Source organism: Bos javanicus, chromosome 27 (assembly GCF_032452875.1).
Source record: "Bos javanicus breed banteng chromosome 27, ARS-OSU_banteng_1.0, whole genome shotgun sequence".
In the NCBI taxonomy this organism is placed as follows: Eukaryota; Metazoa; Chordata; class Mammalia; order Artiodactyla; family Bovidae; genus Bos; species Bos javanicus.
This window is the reverse complement of record NC_083894.1, coordinates 2565616-2590734: the sequence shown is the minus strand read 5'-3', so window position 1 is coordinate 2590734 and position 25119 is coordinate 2565616. Positions and strand designations below refer to the sequence as shown.

The window sequence follows — 25119 nt, the reverse complement described above, 5'->3', positions numbered from 1 at the left end:
TTTCTATTTTGTTCCATTGATCTATATTTCTGTCTTTGTGCCAGTACCATACTGTCTTGATGACTGTGGCTTTGCAGTAGAGCCTGAAGTCAGGCAGGTTGATTCCTCCAGTTCCATTCTTCTTTCTCAAGATTGCTTTGGCTATTCGAGGTTTTTTGTATTTCCATACAAATTGTGAAATTATTTGTTCTAGCTCTGTGAAGAATACTGTTGGTAGCTTGATAGGGATTGCATTGAGTCTTCTACTTTTGTGCTGTAATAAGGAAAATCTTTCTCACAGGATTTCCAGAATGTTATGACTATGGCCGTGTTTGATACACATTTACATAAAATTTCATTCTCTGTAAACATAGCAGCCCTGTTTTAAGCAGCATCGTCTACTGCCATGTGTTTTGTGTTCTGCAGGAAATAACCCTGGATTTTGCGGTGATCCGGGGACCCCAGCCCATGGGTCTCGGCTTGGAGAGGAGTTTAAGGCCAAGAGCCTCCTGCGCTTCTCCTGTGAAATGGGCTACCAGCTGCGGGGCTCAGCTGAGCGGACGTGTCTGCTCAATGGGTCCTGGTCAGGACTGCAGCCTGTGTGCGAGGGTGAGTGGATCCCAGCCTGAAAGTCAGCGCTGCAGGTTGAAACCGGGTAGCTCACTCTGAAATGACCAGTGACGTTCCGCAACATCTTACAGGTCACACTGTTTCTACAATTAACCTGTTTTCCCCCCAAACATAAGAGAATCATCAGGAAGTCTTCTCCTGATGACCGTCTCAGTGTGGCGCTCAGGGTGTTATGGCTGGTGGGGCTGAGAAGGCAGGTGAAGGTGCTGTGAGCAGGGCAGGTCCTGACGGGGGCTCCCTGCTGATGGAAGTCATTCCATTCACATGTTAGTTCATCTATTGGTGGCCCTTGTCTTAGTTTCTTGAAAACTTAAACAGTGAAAAAAGTAAAGCAGTTGAGAGTAAGTCATGTTTTCCATAGAAATCTCACTCTGTTGCTGGGGTACTACACTATGAGTTCTTTCCCAAAAAAATATAAGTGAATTCACTTATTCAAATAGGAGAGCTTAACTAATTTTTGCTTTATGATGTTCTTATCCCAGACTATGCAAAGTGAAGTTGCTCAGTTGTGTCCGACTCTTTGCGATCCCATGGACTGTAGTCTCCCAGGCTTCTCTGTCCATGGGGTTTTCCAGGCAAGAGTACTGGAGTGGGTTGCCATTTCCTTCTCCAGGGGATCTTCCTGATCGAACCCAGGCCTCCTGCATTGCAGGCAGATGCTTTACCCTCTGAGCCACCAGGGAAGCCCTATGCTTCCACCAGGGAAGACTATGCAAAGTGCTTTTTAAATAGCATTCAGTTTAGCAAAATGGTATCATCACTGACTCACTGGACATGAGTTTGAGCAAACTTCAGAAGACAATGAAGGACAGGGAAGCCTGGCGTGCTGTAGTCCACGGGTCACAAGGACACGACTTAGCTACTGAAGAACAGTTTAGCAAAAGTCAGAAATTCAAACAGGTCCTATAAAATCCTTTTAAACTTTTTGCTTAAAATCTGTATACAAAAAGAAGTTACTAAAATGTTTCAATACTAACAATATTTATCAAAAATGCAGTGATCCACAAAATTGGCTACTTCCAAATTGTACTGTACAGAAATCATTGGAAGTCAGGTGAGTGGTAGTTCAGTTACACTCAGGAAAACCACAAATGATGTCTCAGAATAAACAACTAACCCCCTTCCTGCTTCCACATACACACTTAAAAACTCTTAAAGCTGTGGAGAATGTATTGCTTTCTGTTTTTTCTTACTTGCTGACATAGGTCCATATCTTTGGGGCACATATTATATTCTGTAGAAAGTGGAATTATCAGCAACTTTTCCATTGCCACTAAGGTTATCCATGACCTATGTACTCAGTCCTTTGACTAAGGTCATCCCCCTCCTGATGGATTTACCTTCTATGAATCTTTTTAAAAAAACATTAGATCTTGATGGACATTTCAATAAATTTTAAAACAAGGTTCATGAATTACAAAATAAAAACATCTGAAAAATTCTTAAGCATCAAAGAACTTAACTTTCTAATACATTTTCATCACTTTAAATCATGTTTTCTTTTGTTACGATCTAGTCTTTGAATCACAGGCTCACTGACGTAGCTTTCCAAATGGATATATCTTACCAAGTTGTATAAATGTAACTACATCTTTGGGGTAACCCTTAATTCTCTTTCCCAGGAGATTATGATAAAGTTGTCATTTATTGAGGTAATGGACATGTGATTAAAGTGATAATAATGAAAATAAAAATACCAATATGACTGCCTCTATATAAGATGGTAGCATTTTGCACTTAGTATGGCCTCTAAGGTGGCTCAGTGGTTAAGAATCCGCCTGCCAGTGCTGAAGACGCAGGAGACACAGGTTCAATCCCTGAATCGGGAAGATCCCCTGGAGGAGGAAATGGCAACCCGCTCCTGTATTCTTGCCTGGAGAATCCCATGGACACAGGAGCCTGGTGTCCTGCCAGTGCTGAAGACTGTAGCACACCAGGCTCCTGTGTCCATGGGATTACAGAGTCAGATATGACTGAGCGCTCATGCACGCATGTACTCTTACAACAGGGAGCAGTTATCTTTTTTATCCATTTCACAGTGAAGACACTACATGTTGGTAACTTGAACTGATCACTCACATTGACTTAACTTGTGTGAGCAGAGATTAAAACCTACAAATATTTAACTCAGTTTAACAGCAATCATCCTAATACAGCATGCCAAGTGAACAATATTGATACCAGTGAAAAATAATGTGCATTTGGAATAAGTATGGTCCTATTTTCTTACAAACTGAGTAAAAGACAGTGACATTTTTTGAAAAGGAGGCACATTAAATAAATGTACTTTCAAAAAGATGTATTTATAAAGAAATTTTAACTTGTAACTTTCAAAATATCTCATTTTCCCTCTAACAACCCTAAATTCAGTTTCTTATTTTGCCTAAGTGTCAGTCTTTATGTCTCACAACATCAGGACCTTGATTTAAAAACAGGTATGTTGACCCTGTTTTCTGATCTCCACATTCATAGGTGTGATCATCAGTGAAAGTGTCCCTGTCAGGGGAAAAAAAAAAGTTAAACATGAATTTGGTAGTATCAAATTCAATATTAGAGGGGACTTTATAAACATCAGGGTATCATTATTATGAGGGACATTCCTTTATTGACAATATATTTGTCTATATATTAAGTTGAATATATTTCAACAGTCACCTGCTTTATTTTAGGATTAGTATCTCACGGGTCACTTTTGAAAATTGCTACATAGTTTTTAATAGCAGATATGACTGGAATAAAACATAGTGATATGGGTGTCTTTTGTTACAAGTTGGATCAGTATAATTCTTTGCTGTTTCAATTCATACTCATGAACAATAACTGTGCATAGGAAGCAATGAATCAGTTTGTGCAATGGAGTGATGGTCTTAAATAGGCCAACAGCTTGGATTTTTGCAGTGAAATTTTAATTTCTGTCACAGCCATCGAAGCACTCTGAGCTTTAGAGAGTGTTAGGTATAGTCTGCCTCATGATTGGTAAACATACCTCATCTCAGATGTCAACCAATAAACCACTGAACAATCTGTGTTAGAAGGAATTGTAACCCAGACTCATCAGGGAAGAGGGTTATAACTGGTTAGTTTATATCCGATGTAGATAAGTGAAAGTGAAAGTGTTAGTTGCTCAGTTGTGTCTCTTTGTGACTCTATGGACCATAGCCCACCAGGCTCCTCTGTTCATGGAATTCTCCAGGCAAGAATACTAGAGTGGGTAGGCATTCTCTTCTCCAGGGGATCTTCCCAACCCAGGGATCAAACCTGCATCTCCTACATGGCAGGCTGGTTCTTTACCATCTGAGCAACCAGGGAAGCGTAGGTACAAGTGTAAAAGCACCAGCAAGTATACTCTTTATTTGTCAAACAAGATCTAGTCCAAATAAGATCTGAGAGTATGTGAATTTTTTAACATAATATGATAGGCAATTCCATAAACTTCTATTATAATGGACTTTATTTTGCAATGTGTTTTCTTCCATATTTTAAAGGAGAGTGTGTCTTTGTTCACAGGCTAGATTTGAAAGTGGAACATCTAAATAGGCCAGAATGTTTGCAAATATTTTCATCTTTCTGAGAAAAGGAACTCGTGATACATTCTTCTTATTAGAATTCACATCCTTTGTCTGTCTGTTGTGTATTATTGTGGGAGGATTAAAAAGGAAAAATAACCATCTTTATGGGAAATAGGTTCAATGAAAAAAAGGCAAAATCCTGTAATGGATTGAGATCACACTGATACACACCCAGCAGCTGCTGAGTTTCCTTGTTTGCTGAGGAAGGAACGTACCTGATAGATACTCATAGAGTGTAGACCTGTCACACTGCCCATCTTAGCTGATTCTTCATGCCTATACACAGCATTGTGGTCATTTAGAGAGACTTAAGGTGCGGCCATTCCAAAGCCAGTCGAGGTCTAGAACTTTTATAGGCTTCCCAATGGCTCAGTGGTAAAGAACCCGCCTGCAATGCAGAAGATGAAAGAGACTCAGGTTCTGTCCTTGGGTGGAGAAGATCCCCTGGGGCAAGGAATGGCAATCCACTATAGTATTTTTGCCTGGAATGTCCGTTGGACAGAGAGAGCCTGGCAGGCTACCGTCCATGGGGTCGCAAAGAGTCAGACACAACTGAGCACAAATACAGAGCTTTTATAGACAGGAGGAGGGAGCTACATGCAGAAACAGCACAGACAGCTCTGACAGTCATCTGCAGGTCAGTCACCGGTGGTCTGACCAGCGTCGTTTGGTTGTTGAAGTACAGTCAGTCTTCAGTTCCAGGATCAGTTTGTGCCCATTTCCTTGAGGCCAGTTCTCAGACTTGTGGCAGCCTGTGTCATGGCTCCAGTCTGGTCATCATGCAGTTAACTTCTCCACCTGGTGGGGGATTCCGTTTCCACAAAAGAGCTCACAGGACCTGGCTCACAGTTTTATCTATGGCCCTGGAGGAGGAACTGTTAAAGGTCCTTGACTTAATGACTAAACTATTTTTATTTTGTCTCGTTGGACTGCTTTCTTTGGTTCTGCATTTTCTCACTTCTCTGATTAAACTCATTGTTTGGCTACAGTTTTTCTACAGACGAAAGGCAGGCAGAGGATGTGGGGGTGGGGGGAGGACCACAGTGTCCTTCCGATGACTTTTTAAATAAATGTGCAGGCTGTTACGCAGATGGCCCTTGACCTCTCGAGTTTATCACGTGGTAACGGGTCTCCCTTGCTGTTCTGTCTCCCCACAGCTGTGTCCTGTGGGAACCCGGGGACGCCCACCCACGGCAAGATCGTCAGCAGCGATGGCGTGCTGTTCTCCAGCTCAGTGGTCTACGCCTGCTGGGACGGCTACAGGACCTCGGGGCTGACCACTCGCCACTGCACCGCCAACGGGACCTGGACCGGCACGGCCCCCGACTGCACGCGTGAGTGGCGCCGTCCTGGCCAAATCCAGGTCCCCACAGCGACTCGTACTTGACTGAGAAAAAGGAGTTGAGTTTACAGAGGGCTGTATTGTTTAATCCCTAGGGAAAAAAAGGATTATATCATACGTATGTTTGATAATATGACCACTTTCTAAGCACTTTCAGATTTTTCTTCACTTTCTTATTTATATGCTTAAAAGTGCTTTGCCTGGCTGGTTGGGTTGGATATTACAAAACTGAGTTCAGAAAAGCCAAGGTTCCTTCTCTCTGTAGACCAGTTAGTCTGAAGGGAAATGGTGCAGGAGCCTGTTCTCTGATCTCAGCCTGTGTCTCTGTCCTTGACCTTGTGGGGTGACCCCTCACGACATGTAGTTAAGGACAGAACGCGGATGACAGCTGTCATCCACACAGACAACTATCAGTGGAGTAGAAATAAGCGGTTCCAAACATGCAGCCTCCTGACTGCCAGCCAGCAAAACTGTCCCCCAGATAGGCTGGTATCGCTGTGCTCAGCCACGGCATCATCGCTCTGAAGAGCAGCTTAAGGAGAGTCACTTAAACAGAAACCAGGAATAAGTCATCCCATGATGATACTGTGTCTCTCTGTCTGTCTGTTCTCTGCTGATTAGTCATCAGCTGTGGAGACCCAGGGACCCTGGCTAACGGCATCCAGTTCGGGACGGATTTCACCTTCAACAAGACGGTCAGCTACCAGTGCAACCCCGGCTACACCATGGAGCCCGCCACATCCCCCACCATCCGCTGCACCAAGGACAGTACCTGGAATCACAGCAAACCAACCTGCAAAGGCGAGTGTTGGGGCTTCTCTTGTGTGTCACTCACATGTGGAGAGTCTTTATTGAGTTAACATTTTACATCAGTTTGCAAGCATCCGTGTAAACCTTCTAAGTGCTCAGCATTCCTGTAAACTCATTCGCAAATATTAAATCACTTCCTTTTCTTATTACCTTAATCTTGGTTTTACAGCCTCGAGACTGACTCACAGAGAGCTGCAGTAAATTCTCAGGGTCGCAGGTTAGGTCTTGGAACCTCGGGCTTCAGGGCCGACTCTGGAGTCTGTGCTGTGAACCCGGCTCTGCTGTCTCGGTGTGCATGGCTGTGTTGAGTCTGTGGCTGTCATCACGGGGTTGGAGAGGCAGGTCAGAGCCGATCATCAGATAGGGCAGAACAGTGGCAGAGACCGCCATTGTCCTGATGCCTGGTGGGCCTCAGACGCTGAGACTAACGAAGTCCCACCACAAGGAAGGGGTACAGGGAGGTTCATGACTTGGCTGGTGGACTTTCCTGGGAGAGAGCGAGCAGGTAGAAAGCATCCACGTGGCTGGGGGAGCAGAGGGGCTGGTGGACCACTGATGCAGGACTGATCTGCAGGGTGAGCGTCTCCACCAGCTCCAAAGGGAGCTGTGGGCCTTCTCGGCTGGGCCGGAGGGGCAGGGGCAGGAGAGGGCATGGAGGCTGGCAGTGACCACACAGAAGAAAGGGGTGTCTTATCGTCATTAGACGAGGGAGAGGGGAGAGCTGGAGCTGGAGCAGCAGGAAACCTCAGAGGAAGGTGCGTCCTGTCGAGTCTTGTGAGGTCAGAGGAGCCCCCACCCTGAGGCCCATTTACCCTCTTCTGGCCTGGGCGATTCTGGCACATCCTGGTTTCCTCCCATCAGAGGGTGAGGAGCCCTCTCTCGTGTCCTTCTTTCCAGCTGCAGTTATTAACACCGTGCAGCTCTGGGGCAGGTGCTAAGAAGGTGTTTAATGCAGCTCACGCTGTCCTGTTGGGAGCATTCTAGTCCAGTGAGTGTGTCCATGGCGCTTATTCCTAGAACGTCTGATCTCTGGACTTCAGATCCATTTGTGTAGATCTTGTCCCTCTGTTTGGTGTCTGTGGATTAACAATCCTTCCACAGCCATCCAGGCCCTCACGGAGGAGACCTCTCTCTTCTCCTGCTGGCCACCCTGTTCACTCCTCCCTGGAGCCACATCACTCATCACTGTTCCCACCTGGGGGCCTTGTCACCTGACCTCGACCTGTCTATAGACTGTTCCCCCAGGCTTCACTTGGGGGTTCTGCAGGAATCTTTGTTGAATGAGTGGATAGATGGAGAGAAAGAGAATGGCAAGAGGAGGGCCCGTTTCCAGCTTCCAGGTGTGCACGTGTGGTTGTGTCTGTGTGTCTTTCTCATGTGAGAAGGTGTGAGCACCCGTGAGAAAGTGCAGGTGAGGAAATAGGGCTGAGTCTCCTCTCCCGCCGCCTTCCGTGCCCAGACTGTCAGCGGCAAACCTTCTCCAGTGTGAAGTCTCGGGGCTCTTGGGTTTTCAGGCAGCTCTTAGACCAGGCGTCGCAGAATAATGGCTGGAGCGGGCCAGGCAGACACCAGCACCAGTGGGCAAGTCACTCCTGGGAAGCCCCTGGATGTGACAGAACCCTGGCAAAGCGGTTTCTTACAGGGTCTTCTCTAACCACGCAAGTGTTAGTGCTCAATTCTTCAGCAAGTGCATCAGCAGCCTATGTATGTCTTTTGGAAACTATATGCTATCTTTATATACAGACTCTGGAGAAGGAAATGGCAACCCACTCCAGTACTCTTGCCTGGAAGATCCCATGGACGGAGGAGCCGGGTAGGCTACAGTCCACGGGGTCGCAAAGAGTCGGACACAACTGAGTGACTTTTCACTTTCATGACTTTCACTTCTTTCTTTTGTATAAAGGAAAAAATTCAGATAAAGAAATTCTTACCATCTGTTTATATAAATTCAAATGCTCGCATTCATGTTATAGGACCATGCTTCTGACTGAATATGCCTCTGGTGACCATTGTACGAAGACGTCAGTGGAACAACAGTCTTTCCTTTGTCTTATAGACTGAGACTGTCTTGTTTACTCCACCTTCATTTATGGTGGGATATGTTTTGACTTTGCTTTTATGGACTTGATCTAAATTAATGAGGAAATGTTAGAGAAAAGTTTTATTATTTTGATTTGCTATCTTCTTCAGCAATTTGTCTATTAAAAAATTCAGCCCCTTGTAGATGTCTTTTGCAACGTGGGTGAAATTAAAATGTGAGGCCTTGGAGCACTGTGTTGTGGTGGAAACTCTAGAATGTTGAATCCTGTTTGTTCTCTGACAGCTGTCATGTGTGGCCAGCCTCCTCCAGTCCAGGATGGGAAGGTGGAAGGAACGGACTTCCGCTGGGGTGCCAGCATCAGCTACAGCTGCGCCCACGGCTTCCAGCTCTCCCAGCCCGCCATCCTCTCCTGCGAAGGCCGAGGGGTCTGGAAAGGCGAGGTCCCCCAGTGCCTGCGTAAGTCCTTGGGAGCACAGACCACGGCACACAAACCTCAGGCTGCAGTCTGAGGAAGAGAGCCTGCCAGACTTGTAGCCAGGGTGCAATAGGTTAAAGACTCCACGTGTGAGACCCACTGCCCATGGGCAGATTCTGTGCTTTTCTTCATCGTTGATTCCTAAGGATTTAATGCGTGTATGTGCTTTGTGACCCATTGTACTATAGCCCTCTAGGATCCTCTGTCCATGGGCTTCTCTAGGCAAGAAGACTGGAGTGGGTTGCCATTTCCTTCTCCAGGGGATATTCCCTACCCAGGGATCAAACCTGCGTCTCCTGCACTGCAGGCTGATTCTTTACCCACTGAGCCTTCCGGGGCTTAATGGGAGGATTTATCAGAAAGCAGTTAGAGAAGCTGAATAGACTAACCTGACCCAGGGGCACAGACTGTGCACTGACCTCCTGGTTGTCTTCTCTAGCTGTGTTCTGCGGGGACCCCGGCACCCCTGCCGAGGGGCGCCTCAGCGGCAAGATCTTCACCTACAGATCTGAAGTCTTCTTCCAGTGCAAGTCCCCCTTCCTCCTGGTGGGGTCGTCCCGGAGAGTCTGTCAGGCAGACGGCACCTGGAGTGGCGTCCAGCCCACCTGCATTGGTAATGATGGCAAGACAGCCCTGGGGCTGGGGAGAGGGCGTTTCATTCTAAAGCTGGAGCATTTGTGGGCACACAGGTGATGCTCTCCTGGGAGATGCTCTGTGCAGGCACTGACCAGCCACGCTGATGGCAGCCTCTTTTAAATCCTGCCACGGAGCCTGGAGTTGATGTGACAAGTCATTTAAAAACAGCTCCTAGACTCTCTTACCCTGCCAGCCCCCTCTCTGCCTATGTCAGCTGACAACCGCGGTCTTCAGGGGAAAGACCAGTTTGATGAAGATCTCACTGTTGCCGTGGCACCAGAAGGGCCCCCCACTTCAGAGCCTGACACCCTCTCCCCCAGCCCACCCCTGCTCCCCAGCAAACCACCTGCTCTGTCAGCCACGGCTGAAAGGGCTACAGGGTCACGCGAGCTCTGTTGACCTTCCAACATGAAGTGAAACTTACAAGTTAAAAGAGATTCTCTACATGACCTAAACCCTTCATTTTTAGACTAAATCTCTGTCTCTTAGGCAGGGTTCAGGTGGAACTTATACTGGTCAACAGTCACTGCGTCAGTGACACAGGAACCAGAACCCTCTGTGCCTCCCTCCCAACCTCCCTCCACCTCACCCTGCAGACTGAATGAGTGAGGGCCGGCCGCTCTGCGCACCCTGCTTCCCCAAGCGGGAGAGGGCCTTCTGCACACACGCAGCAAGCAGGGAATGACTTCTATCCCTGGTTGTTTTCTAAGAAAGTAAATATCTACTTAAAAATACAGTGTCAACAATAATTTCTTTGAAACACTGCTTTTTATAATTAAAGTTTACTGCCATTGGGATAAAACTATTGCTTTATTTTGGCTGTTTCTGAAAAACTAAAAAAACATTTTTTTCTTCCCCCCAATAGGTTAGTTTCTCTTGAAAACACTTTTTTGAAGTTATCTATTTTGTTTTCCCATCAGCAGCTTGAGAGCTGACATACTGAAGCCACTCACTGATTGCTGAAGTACTACAGTGTTTTAGACAAATATCACTGTTGGTCTGCCATATGCTTTTATTTTGAAGCATTAAATATATTCCACATTTTTAAATCTTAGGAAAATTAGTTTATGTTTAGAGTAATATAATAGATGACCAAATTAGATGGTGTCTAATTAAATCAACAAAAAAATAAAAGATAATATGTAATTATTGAAGACTATATATATCATTAGCTAACCAATACAGTATGTCAGCAGAGAAAACTTAAACTAGAGAATGGAAAAGAATGTGTTTCTTCTGACATAGGAAATAATATTCAGGGCAATTTAGAGTCTGATAAAACACTAACGATTAACATCTAAAGAAGTCAGAAAAAAGATGAAAATAGCAATTTAATTTTTAATTTTCTTGCAAAACATCTTGTCCACTTGTCAAAACACAATTTTCTGAATTTTGTAAGGCCTTTTAGTAAAAATATTAGAATTCCTGTAATAACCATATCTGGTTCTGATTTTTTTGTGTGTGTGTGAATTTCAGATCCTGCTCATAACACCTGTCCAGACCCTGGTACTCCACAGTTTGGAATACAGAATAGCTCAAGAGGATATGAGGTATTCCATTTTTATTTTACTATGGTTTTCTCTATTTTAAAATGTAATTGATACTTAAATATATATGTGTTTATGTAGCATATCTGACTCATGTTACATTTGCCCAAATATAGTCCATTCAAAGAGGATTTCTGCTTATTATTTTAACTGTTAGAACTGAGACAACTGTATCTTATTCACATGGGATTAATTGGTATATGAATTTCTATTTGAAAGCATACATATTTCTTTCTGTCTGCTGAATTGACACAGCAAATCTCAAACAGGGTGATTTTCCACTGACTCACATAAGAAGACCCCACTTGGTGACTAGATAGAATAGGTGAATAACATTAAATTCCAGAGACAAAAACAGAAGAAGATGCCTTCAAAGTACATTAACATGAATATCAGAGAAATACCTGAAAATGGAAATTGAAGAAGCTTGAAATAAAATATTTCAACCATCTTAAGTAATTGAGTGACTTCAGGTTCTCTGATCAGATGGCTTTGAAAGGCAGAGCTGAATATACACACTACTTTCAAGTTACTGTTCCCATTTATTGAGAATAAAAGTCTTTTCTTCCGCCACTTCTCCTTTCTCCTGAAGTGTAAACTGTCCTCATTTGATTGCCCTGATGCCACACTGGCTCCTTCCTGACAGCCTTGGTTCACTCTGCAAGGACAGCCTCACAGTCCCCCAAGGTTAAATCTAGCGCATTTTATGCAGGGTCTCGTGTGTGGCCTTACAGCTTCAGGTAACGTTTTCTGGCATATGCTGAACATATTGCAATACCAGAAAATATAAGATGTGGATGTTCTCACTAACTCACCATAAGAAACCCAAGTTGTGGTCACCCCTGGTTTCAGTGATCTCTAACTTGCCTGCATGTGTCCTGTAGTAAGTGAACCTTCATGACGATTGCTTTCAGTGACGCAGTCCTGTGATCTGCTGTGAGAAGCTAATCGGGAGGGGTGAACCCACCATTCCCCTTATGACAGAGTAGTTACACTATCCTGGATAACAGGTTGGACCCAAGGCAAGATTTACTAATCATTTTAAAGTCCAGATGCCATCTTTTAAAGAGATGACTGAGAGCATCAGAAGAATAGTTCTGGAGGATTCTATGATGGAGTCCTTATCAGCCTCCAAGCCAGTTCCCCCAAGTGCTAAAATAATTTGCTAACAAACACTAATTGCTTAGAATAGGACTTGTTTAGTCTCAAAGTCACATCTGACTCTTTTGCGACCCTAGGGACTGTAGCCCGCCAGGCTTCTCTGTCCATGGGGATTCTCCAGGCAAGAATACTGGAGTGGGTTGCCATTTCCTCCTCCAGGGGATCTTCCCAACCCAGGGATCGAACTCAGGTCTCCTGCATTGCAGGTGGATTCTTTACTGCTAAGCCACCTGGGAAGCCCAGAATAGGACTGTTGCTGCTGCTAAGTCACTTCAGTCGTGTCCAACTCTGTGCGACCCCATAGACGTCTGGCAGCCCACCGGGCTCCCCCGTCCCTGGGATTCTCCAGGCAAGAACACTAGGACTAGCAGAGGGGAAAAAAACAGTTATCACAAACTAAAGAGAGATAAGGCTAAAACTAAAGAGAAAAGGTATACTTTTTTACCCAAATAAACTGCTTCTAAATAATCATGAGTCACTGTATCTAAGACCTCACACGATCCATTGAACAACCTGTACTGTGTCCAACACTGCCAAGCACAAGATGTGGGTTTGATCTCTCAGTTGGAAAAATCCCCTGGAGAAGGAAATGGCAGCTTAATCCAGTATTCTTGTCTGAGAAATACCTTGGACAGAGGAGCCTGGCGGGCTGCAGTCCATGGGGTCACAAAACAGTTGGACACAACTGAGCAACTAAACAACAAGAACAACGGTGTCTGACACTTTAACCTGCATTTTACATGTACACGTTGATTCAGACCTGACCCTGGAGTGTGCTTTCCAGTGTGTGTCCACATCACCTCTGAGTTTGGTGCTGGCTTTATCCTCCAGGTTGGAAGTATGGTGTTTTTCCGGTGCCGAAAAGGTTACCACGTCCAAGGCTCTACAACTCGAACTTGCCTGGCGAACCTGACGTGGAGCGGCATCCAGACAGAGTGCATCCGTAAGTGTGACCCTGTGCAAGGGCAGGGCCTGTCCTCTCTCCAGTAGCTGGAAGAATTCACCTTCCTGAGAAACGAGAGGCTTATTTTTGTTTGTTTACTTTCCATTCCCTAAACTCATTTCTCAGAGTCTGACTCCCTAGAACCATCAGCAGCAGTACCCAGAGTTGGTTGAAGTTTGAATCTTGAGTGCTATCCTGCACACCCCTGCGGTATCTGAGCTCTGGGGGCCAGGGGCAGGTCGGGTGAAGAGGAGCAGGGGGACCCCAGTCTGTAGTCCCCAGGCACCTCCGGTGATATCCAGGCCCCAAAGCCTGAGAAACTGTCCTTAACCAAAGACCAGTGAATAACATGCTGGTTAATACTCACCGAGAGAAAACCTGCATGTGCTACTGCTCCCCTAGGATGTTCACCTCAGGTCACTAAAGATCATGTGACTCATCAGAGTATTAATACATGTCTTTAAACTATTCTTTTTGGAGTCCATATGAATTGATAATTCAAATACTTAGGACCAAGTTTTGTTTTGTGATTTAATCATGAGAATTAGGAGAAATGTAATGATTAGTAATCAGCCTTTCATCCTCTACCAATCTAGGGCAAGGTAGTATCTAACTCTTACTAGGTTAGCTATATACAAATATCTTCTGAGTATATAAGTTGTGAATTTTTTGTATTTATGTATCAGTATTTATTTCAAAGCTATCATCTCTATTCTAAATCTCTACGTGAATCCTCTGTGTGAATATTATACAGAGATATCACACATACATGCATGTATATGTATTATATACACATAGGTGTGTGCGTCTGTGTGTGGAGCTAGCTAACATTAGGTCTTCATTACCTTGAAAATTTGGAGAAGGAAATGGAAATGGCTCCAGTATTCTTGCCTGGGAAATCCCACGGACAGGAGGCTGGCAGGCTACAGTCTATGGGGTTGCAAGAGTCAACCTAGTGACTAAACCACCACCACCTTGAAAGTCTGTCAAAGTGAAAAATACTACAATACTTAAAAAGATTGCATTAGTGACGTTAATCATATAAACTTGTTTTATAATACTTGGCCAAGTCCTATATTTGAGATATAAATGTGTACTCTATGAAGAATGATAACTTATTTGAGATCAAGCACGGGGCTTCCCAGGGGGCGCTAGTGGTAAAGAACCCACCTGCCAATGCGGGAGACATAAGTTAGTGACATCGGTTTGATCCCTGGGTCAGGAAGATCCCTGTAAGGAGGGCATGGCAACCTGCTCCAGTGTTCTTGGCTGGAGAATCTCATGAACAAAAGAGTCTGGCGGCTACAGTCCATAGGGTCCCAAAGAGTCGGACATAACCCAAGCAATTTAACACAGCACACACACAGCACAGCACATAATAACCTTGGGGCTTCCCTGGTGGCTCAGCAGGGAATCTGGCTGCCAATGCAGGAGACGCAGGTTTTATCCTGCGGGGTAGGGAAGAACCCATGTGGAAGGGAATGGCAACCCACTCCAGTATTCTTGCCTGGAAAATCCCATGGACAGAGGAGCCTGGCAAGCTACAGTCCATGGGGTCACAAGAGTCAGACACAACTCAAGTAAAAAACAAAAACAATTACAACCTCATTTATTCTTAAGTGATATTTTAAATGAAAAAAGAATCTATTTCAATTAATTTTCTAGACACACAGTGGATTTTGGCCAAAATTATTTATTCATTTAACTGAGCAGTAAATTTGCTAGTTGGCACTGGACAAAAATCAAAGCCTATTTTAAAATACACATTAATCTGTCTATTTAAAGGGCTGCTTTTTAAAGAAATTTAACATATTATTTATCTTAGTGTTAGTTATTCAGTCATGTCCAATTCTGTGACCCCATGGACTGTGGCCCACCAGGCTCCACATTTGACTTGTCCATGGAATTTGAATGTCCATGTGTCCATGGACACAATTCTGTCCATGGAATTCTCTAGGCAAGAATACTGGAGTGAGTAGCCATTCCCTTCTCCAGGGGATCGTCCTTACCCAGAGATTGAACCTGGGTCTCCTGCATTGCAAACAGACTGTTTACTATCTGAGCCACCAGGGAGGCCCCACTTACCTTAACAGTATGTCAGAAGTGTTTATTTTAAAGCTATGATTTCTAAATTTCTATACATAATTACATATATATATGTATGCAAAGGAGACTAGATAGACAGATGATAGACAGATGATAAATAGAAGACAGACAGGCAGGCAGAGACAGAGGAGGAGGAAAAAGTGAGGGAGGGGTGGAGGGAGAGGAAGAGAGAGACCTGGCAACACAAAGGCTCTGCTGTGCTGTAAGCTGCAGAGACCAGAGTGTCAGTGATCTGTAAAGCTCCCATATTCTCAATTTTAAATGGTAAACTAACTTTATAGCCATTTCCATCTCTTTCTCTGTATTTCCTTTGACACACATGCTTAGGCTCCAGTGGACTTACTAATGGACTAAATCCCATTTCAGCTCACGCCTGCCGCCAGCCTGAAACACCAGCCCATGCAGATGTGAGAGCCATTGACCTCCCCACCTTTGGCTACACCTTGGTATACACCTGCCATCCGGGATTCTTCCTCGCAGGTGGATCTGAGCACAGGACGTGTAAAGCAGACATGAAATGGACAGGGAAGTCCCCTGTCTGTAAAAGTAAGTTACTGGTGAGAAGTGAGAGTGGGTCCCTGCAGACCAGGATGAGTGTCAGTTGCCCACCAGGCTCGTGTCCAGGTGGAAGACGCCCAAGTAGTAGCCTCTTGGAAGCACTGTCCGTCACCCTCCCCCCAAATCTGTGCATGCTGTGTGTGAGCTGTGTGTGTGAATATGTGTGCAGTCTGTGTTGAATGCAGAGGCAGCACAAGCCAAGGAGAGGTGCAGGTCTCATTATTTGCAAATCACAAATTTGCAAATCAAATCAAAGAAAAACACACTGAGTTAAAAGGAAAATAAAATACAGTATGTCTTTGGAAAATGTATTTTTTTAATGAAAATGGGCAAAGATCACCAATGTTGAATATATAACATAGGTGTGTTATTTTTGAGACCACAGCTATTTAGTGGTAGAATATAAGTTTGTGTGTCCTTGACATTGGTTCTGTTTTTTAAACTTACAAAAACACCACCAGAATGATGTACTAATGACTCACAAAGTTGTGTATTTACATATAAAAGTAACACCTAGTCAGAGCTGACAGCAACACACCTTCAGCTTCTTCACCAAACCACACCTGGACATGATGGCAAAGCAACAGAAACAGACATGACACTGATACAGCCCATGCCTTTAGGAGGAGCTTCGTGGGGCCTATGTGTAGTCAGCACTTTTCAATTCTGAAAGAAAGAATTCTCTGTCAGTCAGGATTCCCCAGGAAACCTCCTCCTGCCCCTCAGGATCCCCTCTAGAAACCCTTTCTGCCCTCAGGTGTCCACTGGAAAACCCCTTCTGCCCTCAGGATTCCACCAGAAACCCCCTTCTGCCCTCAGAATTCCACCAGAAACCCATTTCTGCCCTCAGAATTCCACCAGAAACCCATTTCTGCCCTCAGGGTTCCAGCCCAGAACCCCCTTCAGCCCTCAGGATTCACAGAATCCCCTTCTGCCTTCAGGATTCCCCTAAAAACTACTTCTGCCCTCAGGATTCCACCAGAAACCACCTTCGGTCCTCAGAATTCCACCAGAAACACATTTCTGCCCTCTGGATTCCAGCCCAGAACCCCTTCTGCCCTCAGGATTCCACCAGAAACCCCCTTCTGCCCTCAGGATTCCAACAGAAAACCCCTTCCGCCCTCAGGATGGCCCTGGAAACCCCCTACTACCTCTCAGAATTTCCCTGGAAACCATACTCTGCCCTCAGGATTCCACCGCCAGAACCCCCTTCTGCCCTCAGGATTCCACCAGAACCCCTTTGTGCCCCCAGGATTCCCCTGGAAACCATATTCTTCCCTCAGGATTCCACCACCAGAACCCCCTTCTGCCCACAGGATTCCACCAGAACCCCTTTGTGCCCCCAGGATTCCCTGGAACCCCCTACTGCCCCTCAGGATTCTACCAGAAATCCCCTTCTGCCTTCAGAATTCCCCTAGAAACCCCTTCTTCCCTCAAGATTCTACCCCAGAACCCCCTTCTGCCCTTAGGATTCCCCCAGAACCCCCTTCTGCCCTCAGGATTCCACAAGAAATCCTCTTTGGCCCTCAGGATTCCCCCAGAAACACCCTTCTGCCCTCAGGATTCACCTGGAAACCCCCTTCCACCCTCAGGATTCCCCGGAAACTCCCTTCTGCCCTCAGAATTCCCCTAGAAACCACACATTCCCTCAGGATTCCACCAGAAACCCCTTCTTCCCACAGGGTTCCCCTGGATACCACATTCTGCCCTCAAGATTCCACCAGAAACCCCTTTCTGCCCTCAGGATTCCCCTGGAAACCTCCTACTGCCCCTCAGGATTCCACCAGAAAACTCCTTCTTCCCTCAGGATTCCCCTGGAAACCCCCTTCTGACCTCAAGATTGTCCCAGAAACCCCCTTCTTCCCTCAGGATTCCAACAGAACCCGCTTCATCCCTCAGAACTCTACCAGAAAACCCTTTCTGCCCTCAGGATTCCACCAGAAGCCCCCTTCAGCCCTCAGGATTCCACCAGAAGCCCCCTTCTGCCCTCAGGATTCCACCAGAAATCCCCTTCTGCCCTCAGGATGGCCCTGGAAACCCCATACTACCCCCTCAGGATACCTCTGGAAACCATATTCTGCCCTCAGCATTCCACCACCAGAACCCCCTTCTGCCCACAGGATTCCCCTGGAAACCATATTCTACCCTCAGGATTCCACCCCAGAACCCCCTTCTGCCCTCAGGATTCCACCAGAACCCCTTTGTGTCCTCAGGATTCCACTGGAAATCCCCTTCTGTCCTCAGGATTCCCCCAGAAACCCCCTACTGCCCATCAGGATTTCCCTGGAAAGCAAATTCTGCCCTCAGGATTCTGCCAGAAATCCCCTTCTGCAGTCAGGAGTCCCCCAGAATCCCCTTCTGCCCTCAGAATTCGCCTAGAAACCCCTTCAGCCCTCAGGATTCGAACAGAAACCCCTTCAGCCCTCAGGATTCCAACAGAATCCCCTTCTGCCCTCAGAATTCACCTAGAAACCCCTTCTGCCCTCAGGATTCAAACAGAACCCCCTTCAGCCCTGAGGATTCCACCAGAAATCCCCTTCTGCCCTCAGGATTCCAACAGAAATCCACTTGTGCCCTCAGAACTGCCCTGGAAACCCCATACTACCCCTCAGGATTCCCGTGGAAATCACATTCTGCTCTCAGGATTCCATCCCAGAACCCCCTTCTGCCCACAGGATCCCCCTGGAAACCACATTGTGCCCTCAGGATTCCACTCCAGAACCCCATTCAGCCCTCAGGATTCCACCAGAACCCCCTTCTTCCCACAGGATTCCCCTGGAAACCACTTTCTGCCCACAGGATTCCACCCTAGAATCCCCTTCTACCCACAGGATTCCCCTGGAAACCACTTTCTGCCCTCAGGATTCCACTCCAGAACCCCCTTCAGCCCTCAGGATTCCACCAGAATTGCCTTCTGCCCTCAGAATTCCCCTAGAAACCCCTTCAAGCCTCAGGATTCTACCCCAGAACCCCCTTCAGCCCTCAGAATTTTACCAGAAACCCCTTTCTGCCTTCAGGATTCCACGAGACCTGCTTATGCCCACATTATTACCCTGGAAACAGCAGTCTGCCCTCAGGATTCCACCAGAAACCCTCTTCTGCCTTCAGGATTCCACCAGAACACCGTTCTGCCCTCAGAACTCCACCAGAAATCCACTTCTGCCCTCAGGATTGCCCCGGAAACCCCATGCTACCCCTCAGGATTCCCCTGGACACCACATTCTGCCCTCAGGATTCCACCCCAGAACCCCAATGAGCCCTCAGCACTCTACCAGAAACCCCCTTCAGCCCTCAGGATTCCACCAGAACACGATTCTGCCCTCAGGATTCCACTGTTGAACCCCTTCTGCCCTCAGGATTCCACCAGAACCCCCTTCTGCCCTCAGGATTCCATCAGAACCCAATTCTGCCCTCAAGATTCCCACTGGAAACCACCTTCTGCCCTCAGGATTCTACCAGAACCCAATTCTGCCCTCAAGATTCCCACTGGAAACCACCTTCTGCCTTCAGGATGCCACCTGAACCCCTTTCTGCCCTCAGGATTCCACCAGAACCCGATTCGGCCCTCAGGATTCCCCTGGAAACCACATTCTGCCCTCAGGATTCCCCTGGAAACCACATTCTGCCCTCGGGATTCCATCAGAACCCCCTTCTGCCCTCAAGATTCCACCAGAAACCCCCATCTGCCCTCAGGATTACACCAGAAATCCCCTTCTGCCCTCAGAATCCCCCAGAACCCGCCTTCTGCCCTCAGGAATCCCCCAGAAACCTTTTTTGCCCTCAGATTTCACCAGAAACCCCCTTCTACCCTCAGGATTCCACCAAAAATGCCCTTCTGCCCTCAGGATTCCCCTGGGAACCACCTCAGTCAGTGAGGAATCCCCTGAAACCACCTTCCGCTGGTGGTGAATTCCCCGGAAATCACTTTCTGCCCTCAGGATTCCCCCAGCCAGAACACCCTTCTGCCCCTCAGGATTCCCCTGGATACTTACTACCTTCTGCCCTCAGGATTCCCTGGGGGAAACCCCCTTCTGTCCTCGGAAAATACCCTGGACACCACCTTCCACTGCTGGAAAATCCCCTGGAAACCCTCTGCCTGTGGGGAATCCTCCTGAAAACTCCCTTCTATTCGTGGGCAATCCCCAGAAACCATCCTCTGCTGGTGGGGAATCCCCAAGTAAACCACCTTCTGTTGGTGGGGAATTCCCGGAAAACCCCCTTCTGCCCTCAGGATTCCTCCAGAAACTCTCTTCTGCCCCTCAGATTTCCCTGCAAAAAAAAAAAAAAAAACCCTCTTCTTTCAGTGGGGAATCCCCCAGATACCACCATCTGCTGATGGGGAATCACCCAGAAACCCCCTTTTGCCCCTCAGGAATCCCCTGGAAACCCCTTCTGCCCCTTGGCAATCCCTCAGAAACTTGCTTCTGCCCCTCAGAATTTGGGATTTCCTTGGAATCCCCCTATTTTCCGTCAAAATTCCCCAGAAACAACTTTCTGTCAGAATCCCCTCATAAATCTTCAGTTGAATTCACGTTAGGAATTAAGTCACTTATGTCTCCCTTTCCTCTCTCTCACTGAAATAGACAAATACATACTTTTAAAAAAGTAGTAATTTGTAGTTTGATACAAAACTATGAAATCAAAGAGATTATGAGTTAAATCTAAGTTGATAGACCAAATTAAACATTTTGCAGAGGAAGTATTTTGATGTTCACTGCTAACTCGTGAGTTCATTGATCAGGGTGGGGACTTGGAAAATTGAGATGGATTGTAACTCTTTACAAAGTAATTTCATAAATTACCTTTCCCTTGGGGGCAGGAGATCCCAAAGAGGAGTGAGAAAGGGTATGAACACCCTCCTTTACAAGGCTCTCTGTTGTAGCACACTGAATGCACAAGTCAGATCCAAATTGATTTCCACTAAGAAACTCAGTTTTCCCACAAAAGCAAAGGACGTTATGCTGTGAATATATGGGTTAAAGTGGAGATGTATAAGATATTATTTTGTGCATTCAAGAAATCTGGAGAAACAAACATTGCTTCGGTTTGACATTTTTTCAAACTTATTCAAAAATAAATGTTTTTTGAAAGTGATAATTTGTCTTTTTACTTGTAGGTAAAGGAGTGAGAGAAGTTAATGAAACAGTTACTAAAACTCCAGGTTTGTATACCAGAACAGTTACAGATTTAAATCAAATAAGATGATCTGTTCTCTACTATACTCTGTGCAGCCAAAGAAACAAATTTCTGATTGCTTTAGTCCATAAACAAATTAAAGTTTCAGTTATTTAAAACACCAAGCCCACACAGGTTCCTGTTTCTCTCATAACCATGGTTTGTTAATGGAATAACAATACTTTACTTAAAAGGAAAACCTTTGTCATTGTCTCACGCTGTTTTACGAAAAGGTACCTTGGGCATTTTGTAGGCAGAAGTGGACATCAGATGTTGAGCCAGAATGTGGTATAACGGAGAGCCTTATAAAGAGGGTTGTGCGTCTTTCCTCCACACGAGGATGCTACAGTAAACAATACATCATGACAGCTGTGCATTCCAGCAGTTCAACTGTGGGGTGCATCCTTCCCCAAGTATCTCCATCCTCTGCCTCTGATACTTTAATTCTCGCTTTCTGTTGTGTGTGATACCTTGCTTAATGCATGCCGTAGCAAACGGGAAAGGTGCAGGTTTATTTCCTAATGAAGATGTTTGTTACTCCAAATCACCTGGCCTGTTATAAATTTAGAGAATATTTAAACAATATAGTGTGTCCCCAAGTTATAATGTAAGTCAAACAAACAAAAAAAATACAACAGAAAACACTTAGGTAAGTTGCATTTTTTGGTGTTTTCTGTATTCAGGTTTTCACACTGGTTTCTTAGCCATAAACTCTGTTCCAGGGTCAAATGTGGAGAGAGTATGTGAAATGCTGTAAGTTCAGTCACAGTTGCTGGGTTTTGCATTTAATTCTTAGATGAGGCAAAAAGTTCCAACATGGTTAAAGGAATTCATGCATTGTACACCATGAAGTATAAGACCTACCTTAAAATGTTTTTCTGTGCTATTCTATGTAAATGTTATTTGAAAATCAAACACAGAAATCAGTGCTCTATCCAGGCAATGTTTTCTTTGATTGAAGGAAACACAGTGGATGGTGGTGGTATGTTCTGTTTGCTGATTCTGTCAAGGTCAATGACAAATCTGCAAGCTTTTTAAATTTATTTTTAATTGAAGGATAATTGCTTTACAATATTGCATTGGTTTCTACCAAACAACAGTATGAATCAGCTATAGTGCTACAGACTCTACCTCAATGTGCCCTATCCTCTCTGAAGGGAAGCACTGATGAAACAGCTTCTTTGTATAGGCACACAGTCTAGCACCTCCACTGTGGTGGTTACATTACACTGCAAACCACCAGCAACAGGTCAGAGGACAAGGACCCAAAAGGATCCTCCATGTCCCCAGTGGTTGCAGCTGAGCACAGTCGGAGCTTCCCCGCTGACCTGCTGCTTCTCCTGGTGCCCAGCCCAGCTGGCCCACCCGACCTGCCAATGGGTGTGCGACCCGCCAAGAGGACCTCGGCACATTCATGGCTTCCACTGGGTGTGCCCCTTCGAACTAGGGAAAGTGATCTGGATACTGTTCAAGATGGGGAACACGTGTATACCTGTGGTGGATTCATGTTGATGTATGGCAAAACCAATACAATATTGTAAAGTAATTAACCTCCAATTAAAATAAATAAATTTATATTTTAAAAAAATTTTTTTAAATAAAAATTAAAAAAAAAAGAAAAGGAAAACGAGGCATCTCGGGCTTGCTGATGAAAAGTGGGCCTTGGTGATACTGCTGATGACGGGCCTGCTCAGTGTCCTGATCAATCAGCATCTGTGTTAGAGGCCTGTGTCAAGTCCTTGCTTCAAACTTGAGTTTTAAAACTATTACTATTAGGAAGTTGGGTCCATCAAAGCCCCAGCAAGTGCTGACATTGTTCTGTTGTCGGGAGATGTCTTGTAGGGTCAGCCTGTCTGGGAAAACAGGCAAACGTCCAGTGGAGCCGGAAAGAAAAGCTCAACCAGGGACTCTGTGCTTTGTCCTCACCACACTGTGGCTATAAGTGTGTTTGCTAAAAACACATTTAGGGAGACCAGCATCTTTCTTTATACCTGCTGCTGCTGCTGCTAAGTCGCTTCAGTCATGTCCGACTCTGTGCGACCTCAGAGACGGCAGCCCACCAGGCTCCCCCGTCCCTGGGATTCTCCAGGCAAGAACACTGGAGTGGGTTGCCATTTCCTTCTCCAGTGCATGAAAGTGAAAAGTGAAAGGGAAGTTGCTCAGTCGTGTCCAACTCTTAGCGACCTCATGGACTGCAGCCCACCAGGCTCCTCCATCCGTGGGGTTTCCCAGGCAAGAGTACTGGAGTTATACCTAGGAAGTCCAAAAGTACCTTGTGACCAGTCCCACTCATGGCGGATGTTGTCCAATTAAACGATTTACACGTGTCATGAGACAGAGCAGAGAGAAATTTAGTGGATTCACTGATGCATATTTACATCAATTCCCCTGTAAAATGTTATAGCAATACTGTAAAAATAGCAGGATTTTAGACTTATTTATTAGCAGAAATGTGAAAAGTTTTAATTTGTTTATAACCACTGAAAAGAGAGAATAGCTCAATAATCTTTGTAAGAATTCCTGTCCCAGATGAATTGTAATATTTTAAGAAGACAGTTTGCCTTTGGTTTTTGACATCATTTAGTCTAGCTTTCTTACCAATTCTGGACTATTTCTCATCAGGGGGATTAGAGTAGGGCAGAAGAGCTAGATGAGAGATTGGCTTTACTTACAAAATAAAGATCTTGGGAAATAAAGCATCTTTGTTTCCATAAGCCGGGTCTGTGCAGTCAAAGTGGTGCTGTGAAATGCAGGCTTTCTGAGGGCAGAAGGGCCCTGGCAGACGTCAGTTCCTCTGAGCCTCCTAAGTCTTCCCACAGCAAGTGCACTCGGATAGTCAGTGACACGGCAGTAGTGATTTCCAGCTCAGCCTGGCTGATGAGACCTTACCTAGTGTCTGCAGTCCCAGTTCACCACACACGCTGGCCCTTGTGGATCTGGTAACACAGGTGCACTGGCATCCACCCCAGTGACAGATGACTGCATGTCACAGTAACCTGCCTGCTCCCACCTGGTTCACCTGACTCTTACAAACCTGCTGTGAAGGGACATGGACACAGGTCTTCTTCGTCATCACCATCGCCACTGTTGTGCCGTCTTAATGAGCAATGCTATGCCTTCTGTGTAGTAAAACGTCTAATGTAACTGTTCTGTGTGTGCTAACATTTGTCTGTTTTTTCCCCCCACAGTTCCTTCAGATGTGTTTTTCATCCATTCGGTGTGGAAGGGATATTACGAATATTTAGGGAAAAGACAGCCTGCGACCCTAACTGTCGATTGGTTCAATGCAACTAGCAGCAAAGTGAATGCGACGTTCACTGACTCCCAGGGGGAGCTGAAGTTGACAGGTAGGTACCCAGGGAGCTCCCTCACCAGACCCTCCATCAGTCTTCTGGCAAAGGGGGCCCCAACACGGGCCAAGTGCTGGCTGCTGTTACCAGGCTTTGCACCTGCTGCCTCTCACTAGGTCATCTCAGTGACTGGGGCAGGATGGTGCTCTTTCCTCATTTAAAAGGTTACAAAACCAGTACAGAAAAGCAAATTAATTTTCTCCAGATTACACACAGATCATGTTACATCAAAGAGGTAAGATGAATGTCCAGATAGTCACATCTTCAAAATTCACAGCTTTGATATACCCTTGCTGTCATTCTTTAAAACTTATTTGCTCCTGGTGAGCTTTTATTGATGGGTCTCAGTTTAAAAAAACAATTAAAAAGAAAAGAACCAACTCTGGTTTATTTTTAAGCAAGAGACACTTTTAAGTGCTTTATATATATATATTGTTCATTTCCTTCTTGCATCAATCTTGTGATTTAAGTATTATTATTAAACACTTCTTTTTTTTTTTCTTTTTTCACTGGTTAAAGAAAAAGAGATACCCAGGAAAACTAAGCGGCCTTCCTAAGTGACAGGGCAGGAGTAGGATTTGAGCTCTGCGGTCAGGATCTCAGTGATTAGAATCTCCAGCCCACGTGGGTTGAGAGCATCAACCCACAGGATACAGAATCACCTTGAGACTGAACCTACTGCCTTTTTTTCTTTCCAAATTATCTCACTTATAACGGTGTATCCTTTTTTATTGACCAACTTCCAAAGGGTTCAGACTGAGTTATCCACAAGTCCCAGCCTGGGTTCTGAACATAAA

The 25119-nt window shown here is 45.5% G+C and overlaps 1 protein-coding gene across 1 annotated transcript in view; it reads left to right on the top strand.

The window, feature by feature from the left end:
* CSMD1 (CUB and Sushi multiple domains 1) overlaps positions 1-25119 on the top strand; it is a 2072278-nt gene that overhangs the window by 2031381 nt on the left and 15778 nt on the right. Inside the window, exons 57-66 of the mRNA XM_061404066.1 lie at positions 406-588; positions 5336-5512; positions 6142-6321; positions 8654-8827; positions 9286-9459; positions 10959-11032; positions 13022-13133; positions 15606-15785; positions 20914-20958; positions 24161-24319. Coding sequence (XP_061260050.1) covers positions 406-588; positions 5336-5512; positions 6142-6321; positions 8654-8827; positions 9286-9459; positions 10959-11032; positions 13022-13133; positions 15606-15785; positions 20914-20958; positions 24161-24319 — 1458 coding nt within the window. The remainder of the gene's footprint in view (positions 1-405; positions 589-5335; positions 5513-6141; positions 6322-8653; positions 8828-9285; positions 9460-10958; positions 11033-13021; positions 13134-15605; positions 15786-20913; positions 20959-24160; positions 24320-25119) is intronic.